Source organism: Poecilia mexicana, unplaced genomic scaffold, assembly GCF_051168715.1.
Source record: "Poecilia mexicana isolate PSO_F unplaced genomic scaffold, ASM5116871v1 scaffold_12, whole genome shotgun sequence".
Taxonomy (NCBI): Eukaryota; Metazoa; Chordata; class Actinopteri; order Cyprinodontiformes; family Poeciliidae; genus Poecilia; species Poecilia mexicana.
In genome coordinates, this window is record NW_028263381.1 from 3,075,091 (window position 1) to 3,095,849 (window position 20,759).

A 20,759-nucleotide genomic window follows, 5' to 3' on the forward strand; every position below is an offset into this window, starting at 1 on the left:
AAGATGTTGTAGGACCGATTTCTGTGAATAATTACAAAACAGTTTTAGAAAACAAGGTAAAGCACCACAAGAAATGCTACTTTAATCTAACATAGGAATCAGATGTAGAACAATGACCGTCATTATTTACGGTATATTAAATATTCTTTACACGGTTGGACCTGAGGTTGTTTTTAACTCATACTGTCAAGCGTTTCCCACTTTCTGGGTTTAATCTACAGTTTCTTCCACTTGAGAAGGCAGTTTGCATTAGAAGAGTTTGAACTGGACTTCACTCAATGACCGGGAATCAATTCTTTCTCTTGCTGTTTTATTATGAAAGTTATCAGAGCCAAAACAAGTGGAAAACCACAGAATACGTTAAAGAAAACACAAAGAAGTTAAAGAAAACATAAACCCAAAAAGGCACAATCAATTGACAAAACCCTCAAATTAACGCCCAGATATTACCCTTGAAACAACGAGGCGCCCAAAAGCAAGCAAACATATTTAAAGTATTATTCTGTTGTTGAAAATGAGAGTGTGTTCTCAATCAACATACCTGGCTGAATAAATGAATAAATAAAATGTTTTGAACAGGAAAACATGGAAAAGTTTGTCCTTATTTCTGCAGACAGAATCAGTTTGTCACTTCTTCTTCTGCAGTGGCAGCCGCATTCTGCCAGCCTTTGTACTGTTTGTCCTTGGTTCTTTCAATTAGACTGCATAAGATGCTAGGTACCAATGTCTCAGACTGTAACAAAACACTTTCCTACATGAGTCACAGGCACTAAAACAAATCTACAATATGTATATGATTCACACCTGCCTCCAAATACACTGAATCGGATTAAACAGAAATGAATCAGTAGGGTTTCTTTAAACTTTGTTCATTTGTTTGCATAAATAATTAGAATAACTGCACAAGATATTGTTGCATAAACAAACCAAAAAGGAGCAAGTTACAAAAATAAAAATCAATAACAAGAGGCCAACAGTCTGTAAAGAAATTTCCAGTTTGTGCTTGTGTTCATGATGCGACAACAATCTGCAGTCCGTTTGTCTGGACCAAGAAGTGAAGTTGCCAGACTGAATGACATGACATAATGACATGCAGGTTAGGCTGAAATCTTCCAAGAGGAAGGAGTTCAACTTCAGCTTTCAAACAATGCCGATGTTTGGCATGCCTGCAGTGAAACATGGAGATAGCGTCAGACTCTGGGTTCTTATCTTCAGATGGAACAGAGGTTTTTGTTAAAGTGGATGAAGTCATGATCCAGTTTGGCTCTCAAACCTCGTTCAGCGTCACAGTGGATCCGTGCATACGTGCAACTCAACAAAGGAATCTCTTCAGAGAAAAAAAGCAAGGTTTTGAAATGGCCTAGTCAAAGCCCAGAACTAAATCTGACAGAACATCTGTTATGGTCATCTGAAGAGGAAGACAGTTTCTCAAAGTCTGAGAGATGTGAAGAACTTTTGTAAAACACAGAGGGCAAATATCCTGATAGACTTTGACTGAAGAAATCTGACTACTGAAATTATTATATTTCAAAAGATATTTCAACAAAATATGTTTAAATCTGCAGTATGCAACTTTTACAAAAAAAAAGGTGTTTTGCACCTATATGTTAAAACTGTCATTATGTCATGACAGTATAATATGAGACAACCTGTGAAACAATCAAGCTCCTCTACTTTCTCCCTGTTCTCATACCGGAGCATGATTGAAAGCGCCAAGACCCTCCTCCTGGCTCTGATTGGTTGCTTCTATCCGGGAACAGTGTATTTCTGCAGATGGCACAGGCAGAAGGCAGAGGAGCTCTTATTTTTTTCACAGATTATTTGTCTCATACTCTACAGTGAGAGTTTGAACAAATATGTCAAAAACATGTTTTTTTTACTGACATACTGTATCTTTAAAGGAGGGATTTGTTTAGCAGCTGATCTTTGTAGGATAAATTACATGAGGGAAAAGTTTTGAAGTGATTTATAATTAGCAAATTTAGTAATATAACGAAAAAAATAACTGATCTTTTAACATTAGTGTTAAACAGCCACTTTTTAACACCTTTTATTATTCCTCTCAATACAAAATGTCATTATTTGGTACATATTTTTTCATAAGATCCAGAGTTGGACGTGAGGTCAGACTTTCCAGCAGTTCGTCTTCCTAAGCTGCAGCTGGAAGCATCAAGTTGAGTCCATTGACTTGGAAATTAGCAGAGGTCAAGCTTTCATCCCTCTGCTTGTCTGAGATGCTAAACCTTTTTGTCGACAGCTACAGACAAAACACCACCTCCAACAGAAGGGGTGGAGGTGGTGTGCCTTTAATCGTGTTCCCTATTTTGGTCATCACTCCAGTCTTTCCTTTGCTGTTGCTTGGTTGCACAAGTCAGTCATTAATTAAAGCAGTAGTGCCGTACTTTAATTGTTGCTCCTGCTCTCTGCACTCTGAGGTTTACTCGGCCTTGGTTAGAGTCTAACCGTGCTTCTTGGACAGACAAGTCAAATATTCCTGTAACAATAAAATTTGCCAAATATTTTTATATATCTGTTGGTGGCAAAGGGTTTCTGAGTTCTGAAACTGTAGCTGGAAACAATCTGACTTTGAAACAACTTTCCTTTTTTCACTATGTATGTGGTCAGCCATTTTGGTTCTCAACATCAGAGAGAGGTTTATGAAAAATATGCAGAATAAGCAGACATTTTGCATTTTTGAAGTGTTGCAAAGAATTTAAAGTCACTGAAGGCAGTTCTCCAGGGAACGTATTTTGAAAGAGAGACTTTCTGGATAGAACACAAGAACACAAAACCTGATTTTTAAAGTGAGCTTTTCTAGCAAATGTTCCGATCCACAATGTCATTAAGCAGCTAGAGCGAGTAAAGGCAATAAATAAGCTATTGCTGTAAATACCAATTTCAAGTATCTTCCAACCGGCTGAATGTAGCTTCTATTGTCATGCAAAGAGTTTTTTTTTCTTTTTTTTTACATTTTTGAACTATTCTGTGTTATTAGAATTGAACATAAATTCTAATAATACAGAAATGTCCAAATAACATAAATAAACACTAAAACATAAAGAGTAGATTGTTTTTAAGTGGTTGTAAATTGTGGGAAAGAAAGAAGGTAACTTCTGGTGAGGAATGAATCAGGACGCCCCCTCACTTACTCCCACGTTAAACGGCAGGTGTGTTACATCAGGTACACATGAACAGCAAAGCTCAGCATTTTGACAGAGCTTTGCCTTGTGAAAGCTCTGGTTGTTTAGTTTTGAGTTCCTCCCGACTGTTAACATGAGCTAACACTGCGGTACGATTAAAAGAGCTGATTGACGATCTGGGACTGTAAAAACACAGAATCTTACCGGCAGTTTTGGTCTAGTTTCTAGTGCAAATGTCTTAGTGCACTTGAATAAGAATGTTTTAAGTAAAAAATACCTTAATATTGATGAAAAAGTATCAGTTTCATTGGTAGATTATTTTACTTACAACATGGGAAAAATGTCTTGTTATAAGTTGAAACTTGTACTTTTTCATCAATGTTAAGAAATAATTGACTCAAAACAGGCTACCATTTCTTGTGGAAAAGTTACTTGTAAGTTTGTTTTGTCTTATTTTAAGTATGCCAAGATATTTGCACTAGAAACTAGAGCATTATTTTTTCATTCGGCTGTGATACAGCACACACACAGAGCAGTAGGTGTGGTGTAAATGAGTCTCTTTGTAGAGAGTGAATGCAGATAGGTGAGCTGAAGCATCTGACTGCAGGTCGGCTCTGGTAGTGATTTGGATGAAACAGTACCCCAATGCAGCCTTTCAACGAGGCACCGGCCCACATAGAGGACATGATTATGGTATCTCTGTGTCATTCCCAGGTCACCTAATGGTTCCCCAATAGAGTATGTTAGTGACCAGCTCTGACATCAGCTCTGACCCGGTGCTGATCTGCTGCAAATCAGGCGCCATTTACAAAAACTGTGGGCCAAATTCCCCAGTCTGACAACAGACAGAATGCTCCTCAAGCAATTTCCTGATTCCAAAGGTCTGGCGGTAACGAGGCCTGGGTGCGGCTGACGATGCTGGACCAAAAACGGAAGTGAAACCATTGTTTGAAGACAAGAACATTTTGCATCTACTCTGATATAAAAAAAAATGTATGATTTGAAACATATGTTTGTTAAGAATCAAAGCAGAGCTCAAATGTTGTTTGTGTGAAAGTGAGCATCTTCCTACACCACAGACATGTAACCCACACAATCCCAAAACCTCTCCATAACTGTTTAAAGTCTGAAAACTTAAACAATATGAACTGCAAATTAGCATAAAGTAAATCTGTACAAGTTGTTTTAGGATCAGCTTAATAGACAAAAAATACAGCTCAAGATATCAAGGTTGAAGGACACAAATTGAACATTGAAATTCTCATCCCACCACTTGTTTGCTCTTCCCTGCTAATTCACCACATACTGAGGGTTTATATCCTGCTTTGATCTCATAAAGCTTATACAATAATTATCCAAACAGGGGAGATAAAGGACAGAAGACTTCACCTGATCATTGTTAGCTTAACGTTCGTCCTGCAAGAGAACCAATGAGCACCGTGTGATATCCTCTCTACAATGCTTTAGTCAGAAATCATAAAAAAACTACATTGTTATATATCATATACTTTCTGCAAGAATTGGACATTATTCAAAAATATGCTACCTGCAATTTTCAACCACATTCCAAGGAAGAGATATTTTCTTTAAAAAAAAAAAAGAAAAAGAAGCTATGTTAAGTTGTAAAGTTTAAGAGTAAAAGCTGCCTGCCTAACTGTGAGTGTGTGTGTGTGTGTGTGTGTGTGTGTGTGTGTGTGTGTGTGTGTGTGTGTGTGTGTGTGTGTGTGTGTGTGTGTGTGTGTGTGCGTGCGTGTGTGTCCCCACTTACCAGGTTTCAGTCAGTCAGGATCAGTATCCTCATGCAGACGTTCACTCTTCTGGTGCAGAGCAGCAACTGAAGAGATGATTTATGTATGTGTCACTCTAAGAGAAAGGAGACACTAGAAACAGCAGTCAAGGCTCTGCAGGCTGACTTCTCTTCTTGGACAAAGAAAGTGATGAAAGACAGAGAGACAGACAGAGAGAGAGAGAAAAAGAGAGAGAGAGAGAGACAGAGAGAAAGATGGAGAGAGAGAGAGAGAGAGAGAGAGAGAGAGAGGGAGAGAGAGAGAGAGAAGGCTTGTTGTCAGGCAGGTCTAAGAGACAGTTAATCCACCACAGCATCAGCACCATCAGCATCAGCAGCAGCAGCAGCTCAGGAGAGTTGCAGAGAGGCAGAACAGGAAAGGTTCACAGAGATGAACGCACAAGGTGAAGCGCTATAGCAACCCGGCTCTGCTGCCTCGCCGGTTTGTCTTTTCATTAAAGGGGCTCTAATTCAGCATAGGCTCGCTAATGGTAAAAGTAGACAAGCAGGACTTTCAATAGTTCCACTAAGAAAGGAAAAATAATTTCATCCAGCTTATCAATGACATCTCCATGACAACCATCAAGGAGGCCGAATGACGGCACACGTTGTAATTGTGCTGGAGGAACTGTTCTCTCTCTGTGTGTGTGTGTGTGTGTGTGTGTGTGTGTGTGTGTGTGTGTGTGTGTGTGTGTGTGTGTGTGTGTGTGTGTGTGTGTGTGTGTGTGGGAGTGTGTATGCACCTGTGTGCGGGAACCAGAAGCCAACTGTTTACTTTAATCTGTGTGACATCAGAAAAAAGAAGAAGAAGATGATGATTTGATAGTTAACATGTTAACACACACACACACGCACACACACACACGCACACACACGCACACACACACACACACACACCAATTTTCCCGAAAATGTCAGTTCAGTTTGGTGGATTTCTGTTTCATTTTCCTACCAAGAGCCTGGAAGGTCACACAATTTCTCTTTTTCTTTTCTTTTTGAAAATCATGTTCACTGGATTTTAGTTCAAAATGTTTAACATATCAACCATTATGTTACAATGGACATAATACAAGAGTTGAATTGCTGGGATTGAAAAGTTATTTCAATCCCAGCTTTATTCAAATCCTGGTCAGGTTCCTTTTTACAAGAAGAGAAGTGTTCTCATGTGTGTATGGTTGTCTGTTTCTGGGATGGACTGCTGACCCAGCCAGAGTCCACTCTACCATTAGCCCATAGGCTGCCAGAGTGAAACACGTGTGCTGTTGAAAGTACAGGTGAAAATGTTAACTTTTTACAGGAACTGTGGTGACATCTGGTGGTGTAATTTCAGACTGCAACCACCTTTACAGAGAGGTATTGGGGCCATATAGTTTTTTTTTTTAAGAAAAAAAACTGAAGAATTATTTTGAAACTGAAAAATGTTTGAAGCTGAAAAAAATGTGAATATGAAAAGTAGTTAAAATTTTTGTTTCTGTTTCACATATTTTTTTTGTTTTTTCAATAAACTTCATGGGACCAAATTAGCTACATACAAATGTAGTACATTTAGCTCCATACAAAACCCTCCCTGACATATTTGAAAAATGTGCCTTTTGTTAATCCTCACCGTCTCACTGTGGTGGAATGCCGAGTGGACGTTTTAAAAAAGGAGCGGATGTTGAATGCAGCATCCAGCAAGGTGTGTGGTGTCTCTAGGCAACCATGACAACAGCGCCTGCGTGCAGCAGCGAGCGCGAGAGGGGGTATGGTACCTGTGTGGTTGCCTTAATATTTTTTATGTTTTGCTTTGTTCATTATTGTTTTAATTTACATTTAGTGTGACAGATGTGTCTATCGAAAATATATGAAAATGCGAAACAAAAACATGGGATAGTAGATAGCTCTGGCAGCGCGCGCATGCTCAGTAGTAGATCTCCTTCATTGTGCCCTGTCTTCAGAAAAAGCAACGCTTAGCTAGGCTAGCTGTCAATCCACTCAGCAGCATCACGCCAAGGTCCTCTGTAGGCTTTGTGGATAAGGTTGCTAATAGCTCTGCTGGACAGGTGAGGAGCCTTTGACAATATGAATGAACCTCAAACACACCGCAGGGCTTTTAGGGGGCGTGCGTCAGTATCAACTATCGCGTTTGTTTCCAGCCTTAGCTGCATTTCTTCCGAGCGCGTTGTAGCGCAGTAGCTAACGGTGTCCCTTATGTAATGATGCTGAGCCATGAAAAGCACAGCGTAATCCCTGGAGGAAGGCTTTTCCACGTTTTTAGGGCAAACATTTGGAAAGGCGGCGTTATCTTGGCCTTTATCAGCTGAGTGGGGGTTTAACTGGGTTTAGGGTGGGACCAACAAAACAGTCTCCTCATTCAGGCTGGCCTGAGCAGCAAGCAGCTCCCTTACTGGCCCATCTGCTGCCCTTTGTCCCCCTGCAGAGATGCTACAACTATCTGTTGATAACAGAGGAGGTTCCAACCTCTTCTACATCCCAGGTGGTATTAATGAAGGTTAACCCCTCTGAATGAAGCAGGGGACCCCCACAGTTCCCAGGCTCTCAGGAATATTATGGAATTAGACCTGGAACTTATTCCAGGTTTGAATAAGTTCGGTGAAAGGGGAAAAAAAGTGTTTACAGTTCCATATCCTATTGTCTAGAAATTATATTCTCCATTGATCAACTTCTTATCTCTCTATATACTTAATTCATTCTTCCTTCCACTAATTAGCCCCAGATTCATCCTTCCTTCTGTCCATTTACCCTTATCCTTCTTTGTGTTTATTCTTTCCTTGCTTCTATCCACCATCCATCATTCTGTCATCATCCTTATCCTCCCTTCCTTGCTTCTTTCTTTTTTCCCTTCTTTCCATCCCTCTCTTTCCTTCCATCCATCTGTTTTATCTAACCATCTGTTTGCTCTCTATCCATGAAACTAAAAGTACACTTTGGTGTCTTTAAAGGTTTATAGTTCCAAGATAACAAAATCTGAACACCTTTAAAACCCACTTGCGTTAGCAAATTAACTAATTCCAAATTTGCTTGCAACGTACAGCAATGGAATAAATTTTTATGAAAGTCAAAGGCAATAAAAGAAGAACATGTTTACAATTTTACCTTTTGTCTTATTTTGGGGTGAGGAGGCTATAATTAAACCATGAAAATATCAGTCTATTATCTAAATATTTTAGCTTTAGCCACTTATAATTTTTGTTGCTGTGGTTTAAACAGTTTTTCTACTTTTGTCTTTGTCAGAAAAATGGATAATCCTCCTACATACACGGACCTTGGCAAGGCCGCCAAGGACATCTTCAGCAAGGGCTATGGTGAGTAATCCTTTAACCACAGGGAAATATTATTCCCTGCTGGGAATTTCTGCAGAGCAACCTTTTTTGTTTTTTCGCTGAGTCGTAGTACAGACTAGAAAAATTGCTGTTCCTTGTGAATGCTAATCTGCTGAATGAACGTAGCAGAAGACGCTAAAGAGAGAATTCCATTGAGTAACACGGAGTGCATCATCTCGAAGAGACTCGTCTCATTTAAACACGGTTACCAGTATCCAAATAAATTCTTGAACTGTGAGGACCGGGACCCTTTGATCTAAAAATCTGACTGGACTCATGTCTTTGCACGATACCATTTAGGAGAGGGAGCCATTCAAAAATGACCCAACAAAAATATTTTCTACGGACGCCAGTGGAGGAAGGGACGTGACATAACAGCGCTCAACTAGTGTTTCAAAGAAAACCATAAAGTCTACGACAACGACACTTATATTTCCTAAAATCAGACGCACATGGCTACGTTATGACGCGTAAATTATTTCTGTAGAGAGAAATTTGTACAAACAGGAGCATTTTGTTTGTGAAAAATCCATGAAGTTTGGAAACACGTTAGTTACTAGAGTGGCAGAATTCCGTCATATTTAGTGTGTTGACTTTTTCACAGTCAGGAAGTGAGTACTTAAAACGGATTTGTTCACTTAAGTCAATTTATTGTTGGTACTAGTGTTCAGAGTGTCCATCCTTACAAAGTCTTAAATTCATGCATCTAAAATTCATTTTAGATACATTTTGACTGAATCCATATTAATGTACCGTTTAAGACATTTGGCACTAAATGTCTTAAATTCATCTGAAAAAATGCAAGTTAGCCTTAAGTATGTTAATCTTAAATGTTTTTGTGGCAGAACTATTTAATCTCGTAATTTTTCTTGCTGCACTTTTCTGTCAGGCGGGGTCCTGTGGTGCTGCAGGGGTTAAGCACAACCCACATAAGGAGGTCTTAGTCCTCGACACGGCCGTCGCAGGTTCGATTCCCGGCCTGGTGACCTTTGCCGCATGTCTTCCCTCTCTCTCTGTGTACCTACTTCCTGTCTTATCACTTTCAAATAAAGGCCACTAGAGCCAAAAAATACCCCATAAAAAATAATAAATAAATATAAAAAGTACTTTTCTGTCAGGCAAACGTTTCAGTTGCTTCCGTTCCGTTTTGTGACTTGAGATGGTTGAGGCTACTGCTAATTAGCTGCTAATATACCTTTGCTATATACCAATATATCAATACGCTGTTACATGCATTCTGTGCAAAAAACTCGGCACTACCAGAATAAATAAGACATGCCATTGTCTTTTGTACATTTCTGTCCTGATGCAGGTCTTAAATTTCGTTCACACTCGTCTTAAAAAGTATTAAAATTGAGTTGGTGAAACCTACAGAAACCCTGGTGTTGGTGAAGCTTCTCAGTGACATTCGATTGGCTAATACCTGCAGTGGAGTCCTCCTGCTCACTGTGTGTGTGTTTTGAACCCAACAGGTTTTGGGGCTGTGAAGATAGATCTGAAGACCAGGTCTCAGAGTGACGTGGTGAGAACTCCTTTTCTTTGCTCCATTTCTCCTTTCTCATCCTGCTGCTCTCCAGCCGTCCGATCACCACCGCTCAGTCACCTGCAGAGTTGCTGTTGCACATCTTCCGCTTCACGCTCCTTTAAGCACCAGTAACCGCTGTAAATCTGAGCTTTAAGGTTTCCCAGGATGCCGAGCGCCGCTGGCGTTCCAGCTGCTTTGCTTTACCTGACCTCACCCGCAGAGAAACTCGACGGTCCGTGATTGGTCGTGTGTCTCTCTGCCTTTCCTTTCCTAACCGCCGCTCTGTCTCCATGCTGCCGCCCCGGACTGCTCACACTCTAACGTAGATGGTAAGATGGACGTCCCGAACCTAACCGACCGCTCTGGCGGCCCACTCCCCATCTCCCCCACCGTGTCGCGCAGAGCTCCATTCACCCCATCCTTTGCTTTTACTGTCCGTTTCATATTTTCTTTTACGTTTCTTTTTGTCTGTAATGTTCAAATTTGTTTCTGTCAGTTGTGGTCTCAGAGCATAATATGAAGAATAGAGGAGCATTTTATCCTTCCTTACATATAGAGTTCAAAGGGAAACCTCTAGACGTCTAAAATATTCCTACTAACATCTATAAGTTTCTTAAAGGGGCAGTATTCTGAAAAATCAACTTTTTTGCACTTTACATCGTGTAAAGTGCAAAAACTTACCTGAAGTGTTGTTTTGATTATTTCACGCATGTTTGGCAAATTCTTTAATCTCCGTGGCAACCATTCAGTTGTGCAAATCGCCTGGGTGGACCTAGCCCCGCCTTCAAAGACAGAACTGCCGTTCCCAAGCTTCCACGCTTGAAAACTCGGTGTGACTCCCCCACTCAGCTCCTTCAGACCAGCCAGGAGCAATTAGCAAACACCTGGTGGAACTGAGCATCAGCTGAGCTCATTACAGGAGCTACTTCTCAGAGCAACACTGGTAAACACGTTAAAAGGTTAACAGAGGAGCCATGTTGTGACGACTTCCTGAAGGCAGAGTTTCAGAAAGAGCAGGGATTTCTTAAAGAGACAGTCAATTTTTGATTATATTTGATATGTAGCAGAACTTAACATAGTTACTTGCTTATGCTATAAAATGGCTCTGTGTGTTTCTGCTTCTTTCATCTTCTCCAAGTTAAAAAATGTCAACTCAGACAAGCCTTCAGGTTCCAGTGTCTTGTTATCTTTTATTTCTCCATCAAATCTGTTGCATAACAAATCCTGGTGAAATCATGGAAACATGTTCATAGCTCAGTCTATAGTGATATACGGGTTCAGGGAGTTGCAGACGTGTTCATCTACTTCCTGATGGCCGTCCTTGATTGTGTCATGATGCAATCTGTGTGTTTATTTGCAAGTGAAGCAGTGAAAGGGGATTCAGTCCCAAGAGAAAAACAGCAGGAAGAGGCTTTAGAAAGTTCACCACTGAAATGGCTGGTCTGGACTAACATTAGGCTTTTTTTGCTCTAAAACCGTCGAGTTTGGCTGAATAAAACCAGTTCTGTAAAAAAACAGTGGACAAAATCCTAATGTAAAACCTGCATGTTGTGTTTGTTTGATATTCAGATTAGTTTGATGATCTGAAACATTTAAGTGTGACAAAAAGTAAAGACGGAAAGTAGAACTTTGATTTTTTTTTCTTTCTTGTTTACCTTTTTACTTTTTTCCACCCTCAATGATAAACAAGTTTGTTTTTGGCGTTTATCTGAGGTGTTTTATTTTATTTGGTTCCTGTATGGTTACATAGAATCAAACATATTTATTTGTCTGTCTTCAGTCAGAGGCTTCCTCAAATTTGCTGTAATTTAGACTGCTACAGGAGACCCTTTCTGCCCACATTAGCCTCTCCAACTCGTATTACTTAAGGTTTTGGAAAACATTCAGTAATGTGAGATACATCATTTAATTGAGATCAAAATTAATTAATACACATTTTATGTCACGAGAAAATAATTATTGTGGAGAACTAAAATTCTTAATTTTAAACACCTTTATAATATTAAACAGCTTTAGGAAAATTCCATGCAGACAGGTATGTAATGTGTGTAGTTACATATTTCTGCCACTGGAAGGCAGTGTTGGCAAGTTCTTTAAGTTGTCTCCATGTAATTTGTGGAAACTTGAGAAAAACAAAGGTTTTCTAGTTTTTGTTGTTGTTGTTGTTGTTGTTTGTTTTTCCTCATCTTATTTGCTTTCTACTTTTACCAAACAGTGTGTGAAGACCCGCTCAGGGTTTTTATGAGAAACATAATTTGAGTTGAAAATGATAATCTGTGGGATACCCTAAAAACCTTTTGACATGTCCGTCTCAACAAGGAAGAAACCTAATACGAGATAAGCATCAGTGTTTGTATTGTTTTGACTTTGGTTTCAGCAGAAAAGCAGAACCAGTTTTGTCAAAATGCTGCAAAGTTCACTGAAACAAACTTTCAGTAAAGTTTACATTAGAAAAACTCATGACTGACCCAGCCCCAGCGGTTTAAGACGTATTACGCATATTTAGATAACAGTAGTAATATATGATGAATGGTCAAATACTGTTGAGGAAATGTTTAAAAAAATCTATAATTTAATCTGAATTAATGCTTTCATAAGAAAAAAAAGCCACGACCTAGCTAACAATTAAAATGTGGAAAAATGTATATTTTAAATTCTTTGACTGAATCTTTTCTGTCAATGGGAGAAAAAATGGTTTTATTACTATTTTATTACCATTTTTCAATCATTCTTGTTTTGTTTGCACCTAACGTTTCTGTCTGCTTATGTTAACTCTAGCTTTATTACATCAACATATGTTGTCAATATGGTGGTAGTATAAAAGATATATTTAAAAAAAAATTTTTACTTTTCTTGATTTTATCCACACTTTGTGTCAGTTTTCTGTCTGTTTCTTGTACATGCTTTGTTACTGGCGCCTCCTTGCATGAGATCAGAGATATCTACATGTGCAGGTGTTACTATAATGATTCAAGTGCATGTTGTGGAAAAAGAAAGGACAACTTCCTTTTAATACTATAGTTCTGTGTATCAGGACATGTTAAAAATGATGTTGGCATGTGAAATATTAGTGTTGGTGACTGGAAAGAATAAAAGACTGAACAATAGTGGTTTGCTTGCAAACGTCAAGAGCAAGACTCTCCTCTCTGCAAAGCAGCACGAGTTAGGGTTAGAAAGTTGATGATGAGCAGTGGACCTGTAGGAACAAGGTTCAGCTGCGTCAGAACGACTGGAAAATAGATCCGTAAAACCACAAACCTTAATGAGCTGTAGAAATGTGAGCTGATAAAGTGAGACAACAAGTTATTGCTGCTGAATACGGCTCTGTGAGCTATTAGTTAGAAAAATTGATAACACTTTATTTGACAGGGTGTGCATAAGACTCACATTGCATATGTCATATATATCGTAAACATGACATGACACCTGTGATGAAGATGAAGGCGTTTTCATGAATGCTTACGACTGCTGTCATGAAGTATCATTTGGTAAATAATGACACTTTTAATGCAAGTTTTAACGCAACTTTGCAATCAAAGTGTTATTTACTAAATGGCACTTAATGACAGCAGTCATAAACATTCATGAAAACGCCTCCATCTTCATGACAGGAGTCATGTTTATGACACTGTCATGTCAGTCTTATGCACACCCCGTCAAATAAAGTGTTACCCAAAAATCAGGTCCAGACACATAAAACCCTGGAATTGAAACATAATTTGTCCTTTCTTTTTTCCCTCCACTAACGTTTTTTTGTTGTTGTTCCTGGTCTGGTTCAGTTATGGTTGTGGGTTTTTTTTTTTTAACCTCTAATAATACCAGTTGAGGCGCTCCGCCAGGCTGTTACCTCGTCCCCCTTCTTCTCGCTGTGCAGGAGTTTCACACTACAGGCTTCAGTAACATGGACACAGGGAAGGCTACCGGCAACCTGGAGACCACGTACAAGGTTAAGGATCATAACGTGACCCTCAGCCAGAAGTGGAACACAGACAACATATTGACTAATGAGTTGACTGTGGAGGACAAGGTGTGTGTGTTTTTGTTGTTTATTTAGTTCCTCCCCACCCCAAGTCATTGTTAAATGTTGCAAATGTTCTATCAGTTTCAATGTGCTGACACTAAGCTTTCCTCTTCAGCTTGCTAAAGGACTGAAGATTGGCATGGAAACTTCATTTGTACCAAACACAGGGTGAGGCCGCTTTTGTTTGTCTCTGACTTTAGACCATGCCAACCTGTAGGTCAGGTGCAGTCCAAGAAGGTTCTGATATTGTATTTATTCACCTTCAGACATCTGAATACATTTGACAAAATTGATTGTCACAGATTTTTTTTCTTTTGTAACAATACAAGAAAAAGTCATATTACCCAAATAAAGTAATAATAATAGAAGAGTAAAGTAGCAATAATTTGGGAATGACGATGTGATGATACCAAAAAAAAGATGCAATAAGACGAAAATTGTCATAATATTATGAGAAAACAGTTGTAATAATCATTACGGTGTTGAAGTGGTCATTTTTTTGAGAAGAAAAAACTTAAACTGAGGAATGTTGAGCAGCTTGTGGAGTTATACTTTATCAGTTTTACAAATAAGGAAGTACTTACTCTTCACACATCTGCATCAAATTATTATCAGTAGCAGGACTCGATTTAGCAAATGTCTGTCTATTCCTCTTTATTCCGCTGTTACGACTTTATTATTGTATTTTAAAAAAGCAGTCCTTAGCCTGACCCAGTTGCTCCGTTGTAATTGCCAGATTTTTCTGTAAGCTATTAGAAAATGCAACAAAGTTGTTTTTCAAAAGCAGCCTGTTGCGTGTTCGTTAACAAATGTTGCTTCAACAGGAAGACGTACGAGTGAAACCACACATTTACATATACACTTATCAAAAGACACAATCTTTGTCTCAGTCGGCATTACATCAGATGAAGCTTTTCCTGTTTTAGGTCAGTTAGGATTAGTAAAATTATTTCTGTTTGCTAAATGAACTCAAAGTTAGAGTTTACATATACAAAAACAATCACGTTTTAACAATTTGGGAAAGCGTCGACACTTAGACTTAGACTTCGTAATGGAGGAACACATCTGGATGCATTGCCTCCTTGTGAGACATCATGGAGAAACCAAAAGAACCCAACCAAGATACCAGGAAGACAAATGTGGAGCGCCGCAAGTCTGGTCGGTTCATCCAGATGAGAGATGGGACGTTTTCCCAGTAATATGAGTTCTGTTCTCATGTGGGCTGGACAGCCGTTAGAACTTGGTGACCATCAACATCAGCCAGGAAGTTAAAGCTTGGAAACATATTGGTCCTCCGTACTGGACATGTACGTTCCGAATGGGGAAAAAAGATGTGCAGAATCTGGCCGACACAATTTTTACAGCGTTAATACTCTGGATCATTCCCGCTTGGTTGCAACATAGCGACACCTGAGAGGATGGAGGTGCTTATGGTCAGAATCATGAAGTCCTCTGTCTTTTTGAACCTCCACCAAGAGGAGCTCTTGCTTGTCCACCATGTTTTTCCAAACTGAACTGTCTGCATAGTTGCAAAATTTCAGAGATGCACTTTGTGGAAAATTTGCTCTGTGCAAAGTTGTTGTAGCAAGTTGGCGGATGTGTCACGCATAAAGAATACAACCAAAGTGATCGCGAAGAAAACAAAGTCGATGTTTTGTTGTTGACGTCACAAAACCTTGATCTTAGACCCACAGAAAATGAGTGGGAAGAGTGGAAAAGGTGTGTGTGGGTAAGGCATCCTCAGAAAACCTGCTAAGCCTGTTTGTAGGGGTGCTAGTCAGCCTGCCGTGCTTTTGTGTTAAGAAATGTTAAGTTACAAAAATTCGCAGGTGTATGAGAAGGCATCATAATGTGGAAGTAATAGTAACATGAGGCCAATGCTCAGGTTCAGGAATGGCACTTCCAGTTCAACATGTCAACTAAAAACCTAGCTACATCTGTCTTTACTGTCATTGGTGTACAAGAACCCTGTTCAAAATAAACATGGTACGCTGATGGGGAGAGGAGGGGGGCAAGTAAAGCCTGGTGGCCCGCCAGGCTGATAATTCACTGGGAGAAACCCTGAACCTACAAAGCTGTCTCAATTCGGTCATCCTGTCTTTAGGAATGGATCAGAATTCCAGGAAACTATTATTAGAAGTTTGTGGAGGAAGATCTGAAACATTTCAAGCTGAATTAGCAATTCTACCAAATATGTGGGAATTTTTTTGTAAACTTCTGATGGGAAGAAACCAAAGAAATTCTGTCATTGTTTTGTCATTTAGAAATAAAATTCATGTTTGTCATCCCAATAATCTACAAAATGTAAAAGTTTAAACTGATCCAATGTCTGACAGTGAGAAAAAAAAACCTGTTGTGCATCTTTTTGTACAGTAAGATTGTAAATATATGGTTTTAATGCAGTTCTGTAATGAAGAGTAAGAGTAGTTGCTGCTTGACTTTATAGCAAGAAAACTGGCAAGCTGAAGACGGGCTACAAGTGCCACAATATGAACCTGGCCTGTGACTTGGACCTCGCGGGCCCCATCGTCCATGGCTCTGTTGTGTTGGGCTACGAAGGCTTGCTGGGCGGCTACCAGACGCTCTACGACGCCACCAAATCCAAACCGAGCCACCACAACTTTGCCGTAGGATTCAACGCTGCGGACCTTCAGGTGCACGCCTGCGTGTGAGTATTTGGTTCGAGTTCACTGGGTCTGGGCCTCGGCGACACGTCTCCCAACGCTTTCTTCCTTCTTCTCTCTCAGTAACGAAGGCAGCGAGTTCAGCGGCTCAATCTACCATAGGGTGGACGACAAGCTGGACATGGCGGTCACCCTGGCCTGGACTGCCGGCAGCAACAACACCCGCTTCGGCATCGCAGGCAAATACATGCTGGACAAGGACACCTCTCTGTCTGTGAGTGCTCTGGTTTCTCTCTGGCGAAGGCTTTCAACCTCTTGTCGTTGTTTGTTCTTGGTTCACAGCTTATTATGTTTCCTCACTCAGGCCAAAGTGAACAATGCCAGCCTGATTGGACTCGGCTACACCCAGGGCCTTCGACAAGGTAGGCTCCGGCTCAGAACCGGGCGGCTCCGGCTCAGAAATTCCTGACCAGCCCAGGAATTTTGGTTGACATGTTCAGGTTGTGTAGAAACAAGTTTTGTAACCGTGGGTGTAAAGTCTATTTCAGTTTTCATCTACTGACAGAATTGCTCACACCCCTTGATCTTTTTCTTATTTTGTCACATTAAAACCACAAAATTTAATTAACTTAGTGTTTTGCAGCCTGTAACAGGTTCTAGTCCAGTACTGCAGTGTATTTAGTTCCACTCGTCTTCATCTCAGTGAACCGATTTCCTTCATTTTGGGTGATATGCGATCGGCCGATTCTCACGATCTTATCTGGGCGAAGATTTGAACATTTTTCCTCTGCCAAGAGAGAGGGGACTGACTGCAGTGACAAAAAAAAGTGTATGACTTCTGGAGCTGAAACGATTAATCGTGATGAATCGATTATTCAATTAGTTGCCAACCAATTTACAAATTGATTATACAGACTCAAATAAAGGCAATTTGCTGAAAAACAACAACACATTTAGAGTAAGTAATTAAGCCAAAGCTGTACAAAATAAATATACATTTTGCACTTGAATAAAATAATCTTCCCTGTTTTACCCAAAATGCCTCAAGTTGCAGTTGTGGCTTCACCTGGCTCACATTCATGAATGTCAGGCTGTTGCAATTTAATGTTCTTGTGTCCAATAAAATGTTCCTTATTTTAAAAAGTAAATTAATTAATTGATATTTGCATCTTTTACTGTATTTCTAATAGTCTATAAAAAGGTTTAAGTGGTAAAATGAAAAATCTGTGAAAGCTGCCAAATTTTCAGAACAATCAATGAAATAGTTGATGTCTAAAATAGCAGCAAGTTTCATGTTTTTCAGTAAAATAAGATTAGAACATTGGAGGTGAATTGTGACGTTATAACACTCGAGTTATTATTACATATATTGAAAAAGTGTTATTGATCAAAAAGGTCAGGCTGAAAACTTCACAAGTCTGCGTCTTTAATGGGATTCAAAAATCCCAATATATAAAGAGAAGTGAGGAAAAGATAGAATATCAATTCACCTTAGAGACATTAAGAACAGGAAGTGATGAAAATAAATCTTGTGTAACATTTTTGGTGCAAAGCGATGCTTGTTTAAATCAACTATTTTGCTTCTTGTTTGCCCAATCTTCTGCAACAAGTTTAGCGTCTATTTCATGTAATTGGCTGAAAAAAAAAATCAACAAAAATAAAGCATTGAAAATGCAAAGTTTTAAGTTCTAAGTGTCTTCACAGTCGTACTGGATTCTTTTCATATTTGCTCTACTCGGTTAAAAAGTGGAAAAAGTGCTGAAACTGAACAGCACGAGTTTAAAAATACATCTGGATTCATGAATGTAACAAGTCCATATGTTCAATGATTGGAAAATGATATTTCTAAGCTTTTCTGTTTGTGTGTAGCTGCAGCTACTGCCGCTTCATGCCTTCATTTTTAAAAACACATGAGCTTTAACTTGTGCTGGACGCTGCTGGAGACCTGTGGCTGTGGTGTGTCTGCAGGCGTGAAGCTCACCCTCTCTGCCCTCATCGACGGGAAGAACTTCAACGCAGGTGGACACAAGCTGGGGTTGGGCTTCGAGCTGGACGTGTAACGAGAACTCCACACCTGTACCGGACAGCACCACCTTTCATGTAGCTCCTCTCCTCTAGACTCTCCTCACCTTTACCCCCCCCCCCCACACACACACTCCCTGCACTCCTTTCTGACACTAAAAGTCAAGTCTGGAGTCGGGGGAGGGGAAGTGTCGGCCCTGAAATTTGGCGGTGCGCGGTTGCGAAGGAGTTCCTGATGTTCTGGCTGAAATCACACCATTTTATTTCGCTGTAGGTCTTGAAAGACGTAACCGATGGTGTAAAAGTGTGTAACTCATTCCAGCAGTCTTTACCTAAAAGCATGAAAGAATGAAAACATGGTCGCACAGGCTGGCTGATGTTTCTTTGCTTGGTTAAAAAGGTGCAGTGTGTCTGCTTTTTTAAAAAAAAATAAGTTCAAACACTTTTTAATTTTTTCTCATGCCTGTTTTTATTTGGTTTAAACTGAAATCCTTCTCGGTCATGAGAACCTTTTACGTCTGCGTGGCCGCTCTGTCTGACAGGTGAAATCAATGTGGTGGAATCTTCTGGTATCTTCCCGTAGTTTAGTTTTGCATTTCTACAGCGTTGCTTTCATCTGTCTCGGCTCAACGGCCACAAAGATAGCGAGGCTGTTTTGCATCGAGGCGCAGCTGGTTCCTCGAGCGATCTCTGGTCCGTAACAGCTGCTTGTCCTCACTGGTTCATCGCCACACCGTTAAAACCCCTTCAACCCCGTCAGCCTCCTAAACCCCTGAGCCCCTCCCTCAGCTTTACTGTTTCTACAGTCACATCTAAGATGTCTTATTTACTTTAGCCTTCAGATTGTTGTCATTTGTTTTTTAGACACAGTACCTCATTTTTTCCAATGTAAATTGAAGAATTCTAATAAAAAAACTGGAAACATGTCTTGATTGTTTTTTTTCCTGTACATTTCATGTCAGGATCACTGATCCACTTTTTTCACTTCTGGTGCCGAGGTTAGCATCAGCCGATACGCATCAGATACATAGAAACAGACCTGAATTGATTTAAAACTTTTCTCTTTTTTTTTTTTTTTTTTTCTTTTTTTACACAGAAATAAATGAAGCTGAATTACAAATATATTTGATAACTCTGCACTAGTGCAGCACTTAAATACACCAAAAGCTTCACAAGTTTGGTCAAACATGTAAAAACAATTTTCATTTGTTCAATAGAAATATGACAGCCAAAGTTAAAATAAATAAGAAATAGAAACTGACAAAAACAATATAAAAAATTAACTTCAACAAGCCTTTCAAATGTTCAGAAAGTGCAACTACAAATTCTAAATAAAATGTAAAATAAAGCAAGACGTCGCTCAGGGCACAAAGCATAGAATCAGGCTGAATAGATGTCACTGATACCTGATCTAGATTTTTTTTTCCAATATCCTGGCCGATACAGATATTAATATCAGATTGGTGCGTCTCTGTCAAGATCCATGAAGGAAATTATTAAAACCACAAACAATTATGAAAAATTATGTGCCAACACAAAGTTTTCCATTAAAATAAACTTGAAATAAATCTCTGAGTGTCTTTTGCACATTTTTGCCCATCTTTGTAAAATATGTGAATCCCAGATTAAACAGATTGCATCTGTGAATATCAATGTTCAAGATTTAACTCTGTTTCTCAACTGGATTTAGATTCAGACTTGGACTAGGCTATTCTAAGACATGGATATATAGTACATGGATGTACTGTAGCTAATGTAGCTAAAGTTAGTCTACGTTTACTAACTAGAGGATTTAATGGAAATTGATCACTTTGGATTTTATGCACGGCTGCGCAGTTGGTAGAGCTGTTGCCTTGCAGCAAGAAGGTTCTGGGTTCTTTCCGCATAGAGTTTGCATGTTCTCCCTGTGCATGCGTGGGTTTTCTCTGGTTTCCTCCCACAGTACAGAAACATGACTGTCAGGTTAAGTGGCCTCTCCAAATTGCCTCTAGGTGTGAGTGTGTGTGTGCATGGTTGTGTGTCTCTGTGTTGCCCTGCGTCCAGGGTGATCCCACCTCTCGCCCGGAACGTTAACTGGAGATAGGCACCAGCACCTCCTGACCCCACTAAGGAATAAGGGTGTAAAGAAAATGGATGGATGGATTTTATGTAGGGATATCAGAGTAAATGGTGCTGAATATTTACAGGCTTTTGTTTGAAAAGTATCTATCCTTTTCCTTCCACATCACAATGTCGCACTCTGTTGTGTAAGTAAAATCCCAAGGAAGTGAACTGACAAGTAACAAAAGATGACAAAAATACATCTATTCTATAAGGGT

The 20,759-nt window shown here is 39.6% G+C and overlaps 1 protein-coding gene across 1 annotated transcript; it reads left to right on the forward strand.

The window, feature by feature from the left end:
• The first annotated feature begins 6,823 nt into the window (after nt 1-6,823).
• Nucleotides 6,824-19,367, forward strand: LOC106929307 (non-selective voltage-gated ion channel VDAC3). Its single transcript, XM_088010741.1, has 9 exons — nt 6,824-6,968; nt 8,161-8,231; nt 9,722-9,771; nt 13,649-13,801; nt 13,911-13,963; nt 16,242-16,463; nt 16,543-16,693; nt 16,784-16,841; nt 18,388-19,367. Exons 2-9 carry the CDS (start codon nt 8,165-8,167, stop codon nt 18,477-18,479), a joined length of 846 nt encoding a protein of 281 aa, XP_087866867.1. The 5' UTR covers nt 6,824-6,968; nt 8,161-8,164; the 3' UTR covers nt 18,480-19,367.
• Nucleotides 19,368-20,759: the final 1,392 nt, after the last annotated feature.

Coding starts and splice junctions, on each gene's coding strand:
- LOC106929307 (XM_088010741.1), top strand. CDS start 8,165: ATGGATAATCCTCCTACATACACGGACCTTGGCAAGGCCGCCAAGGAC. Junction 9,772..13,648: donor CCAGGTCTCAGAGTGACGTG/GTGAGAACTCCT, acceptor CTCGCTGTGCAG/GAGTTTCACACTACAGGCTT. Junction 13,802..13,910: donor AGTTGACTGTGGAGGACAAG/GTGTGTGTGTTT, acceptor TTTCCTCTTCAG/CTTGCTAAAGGACTGAAGAT.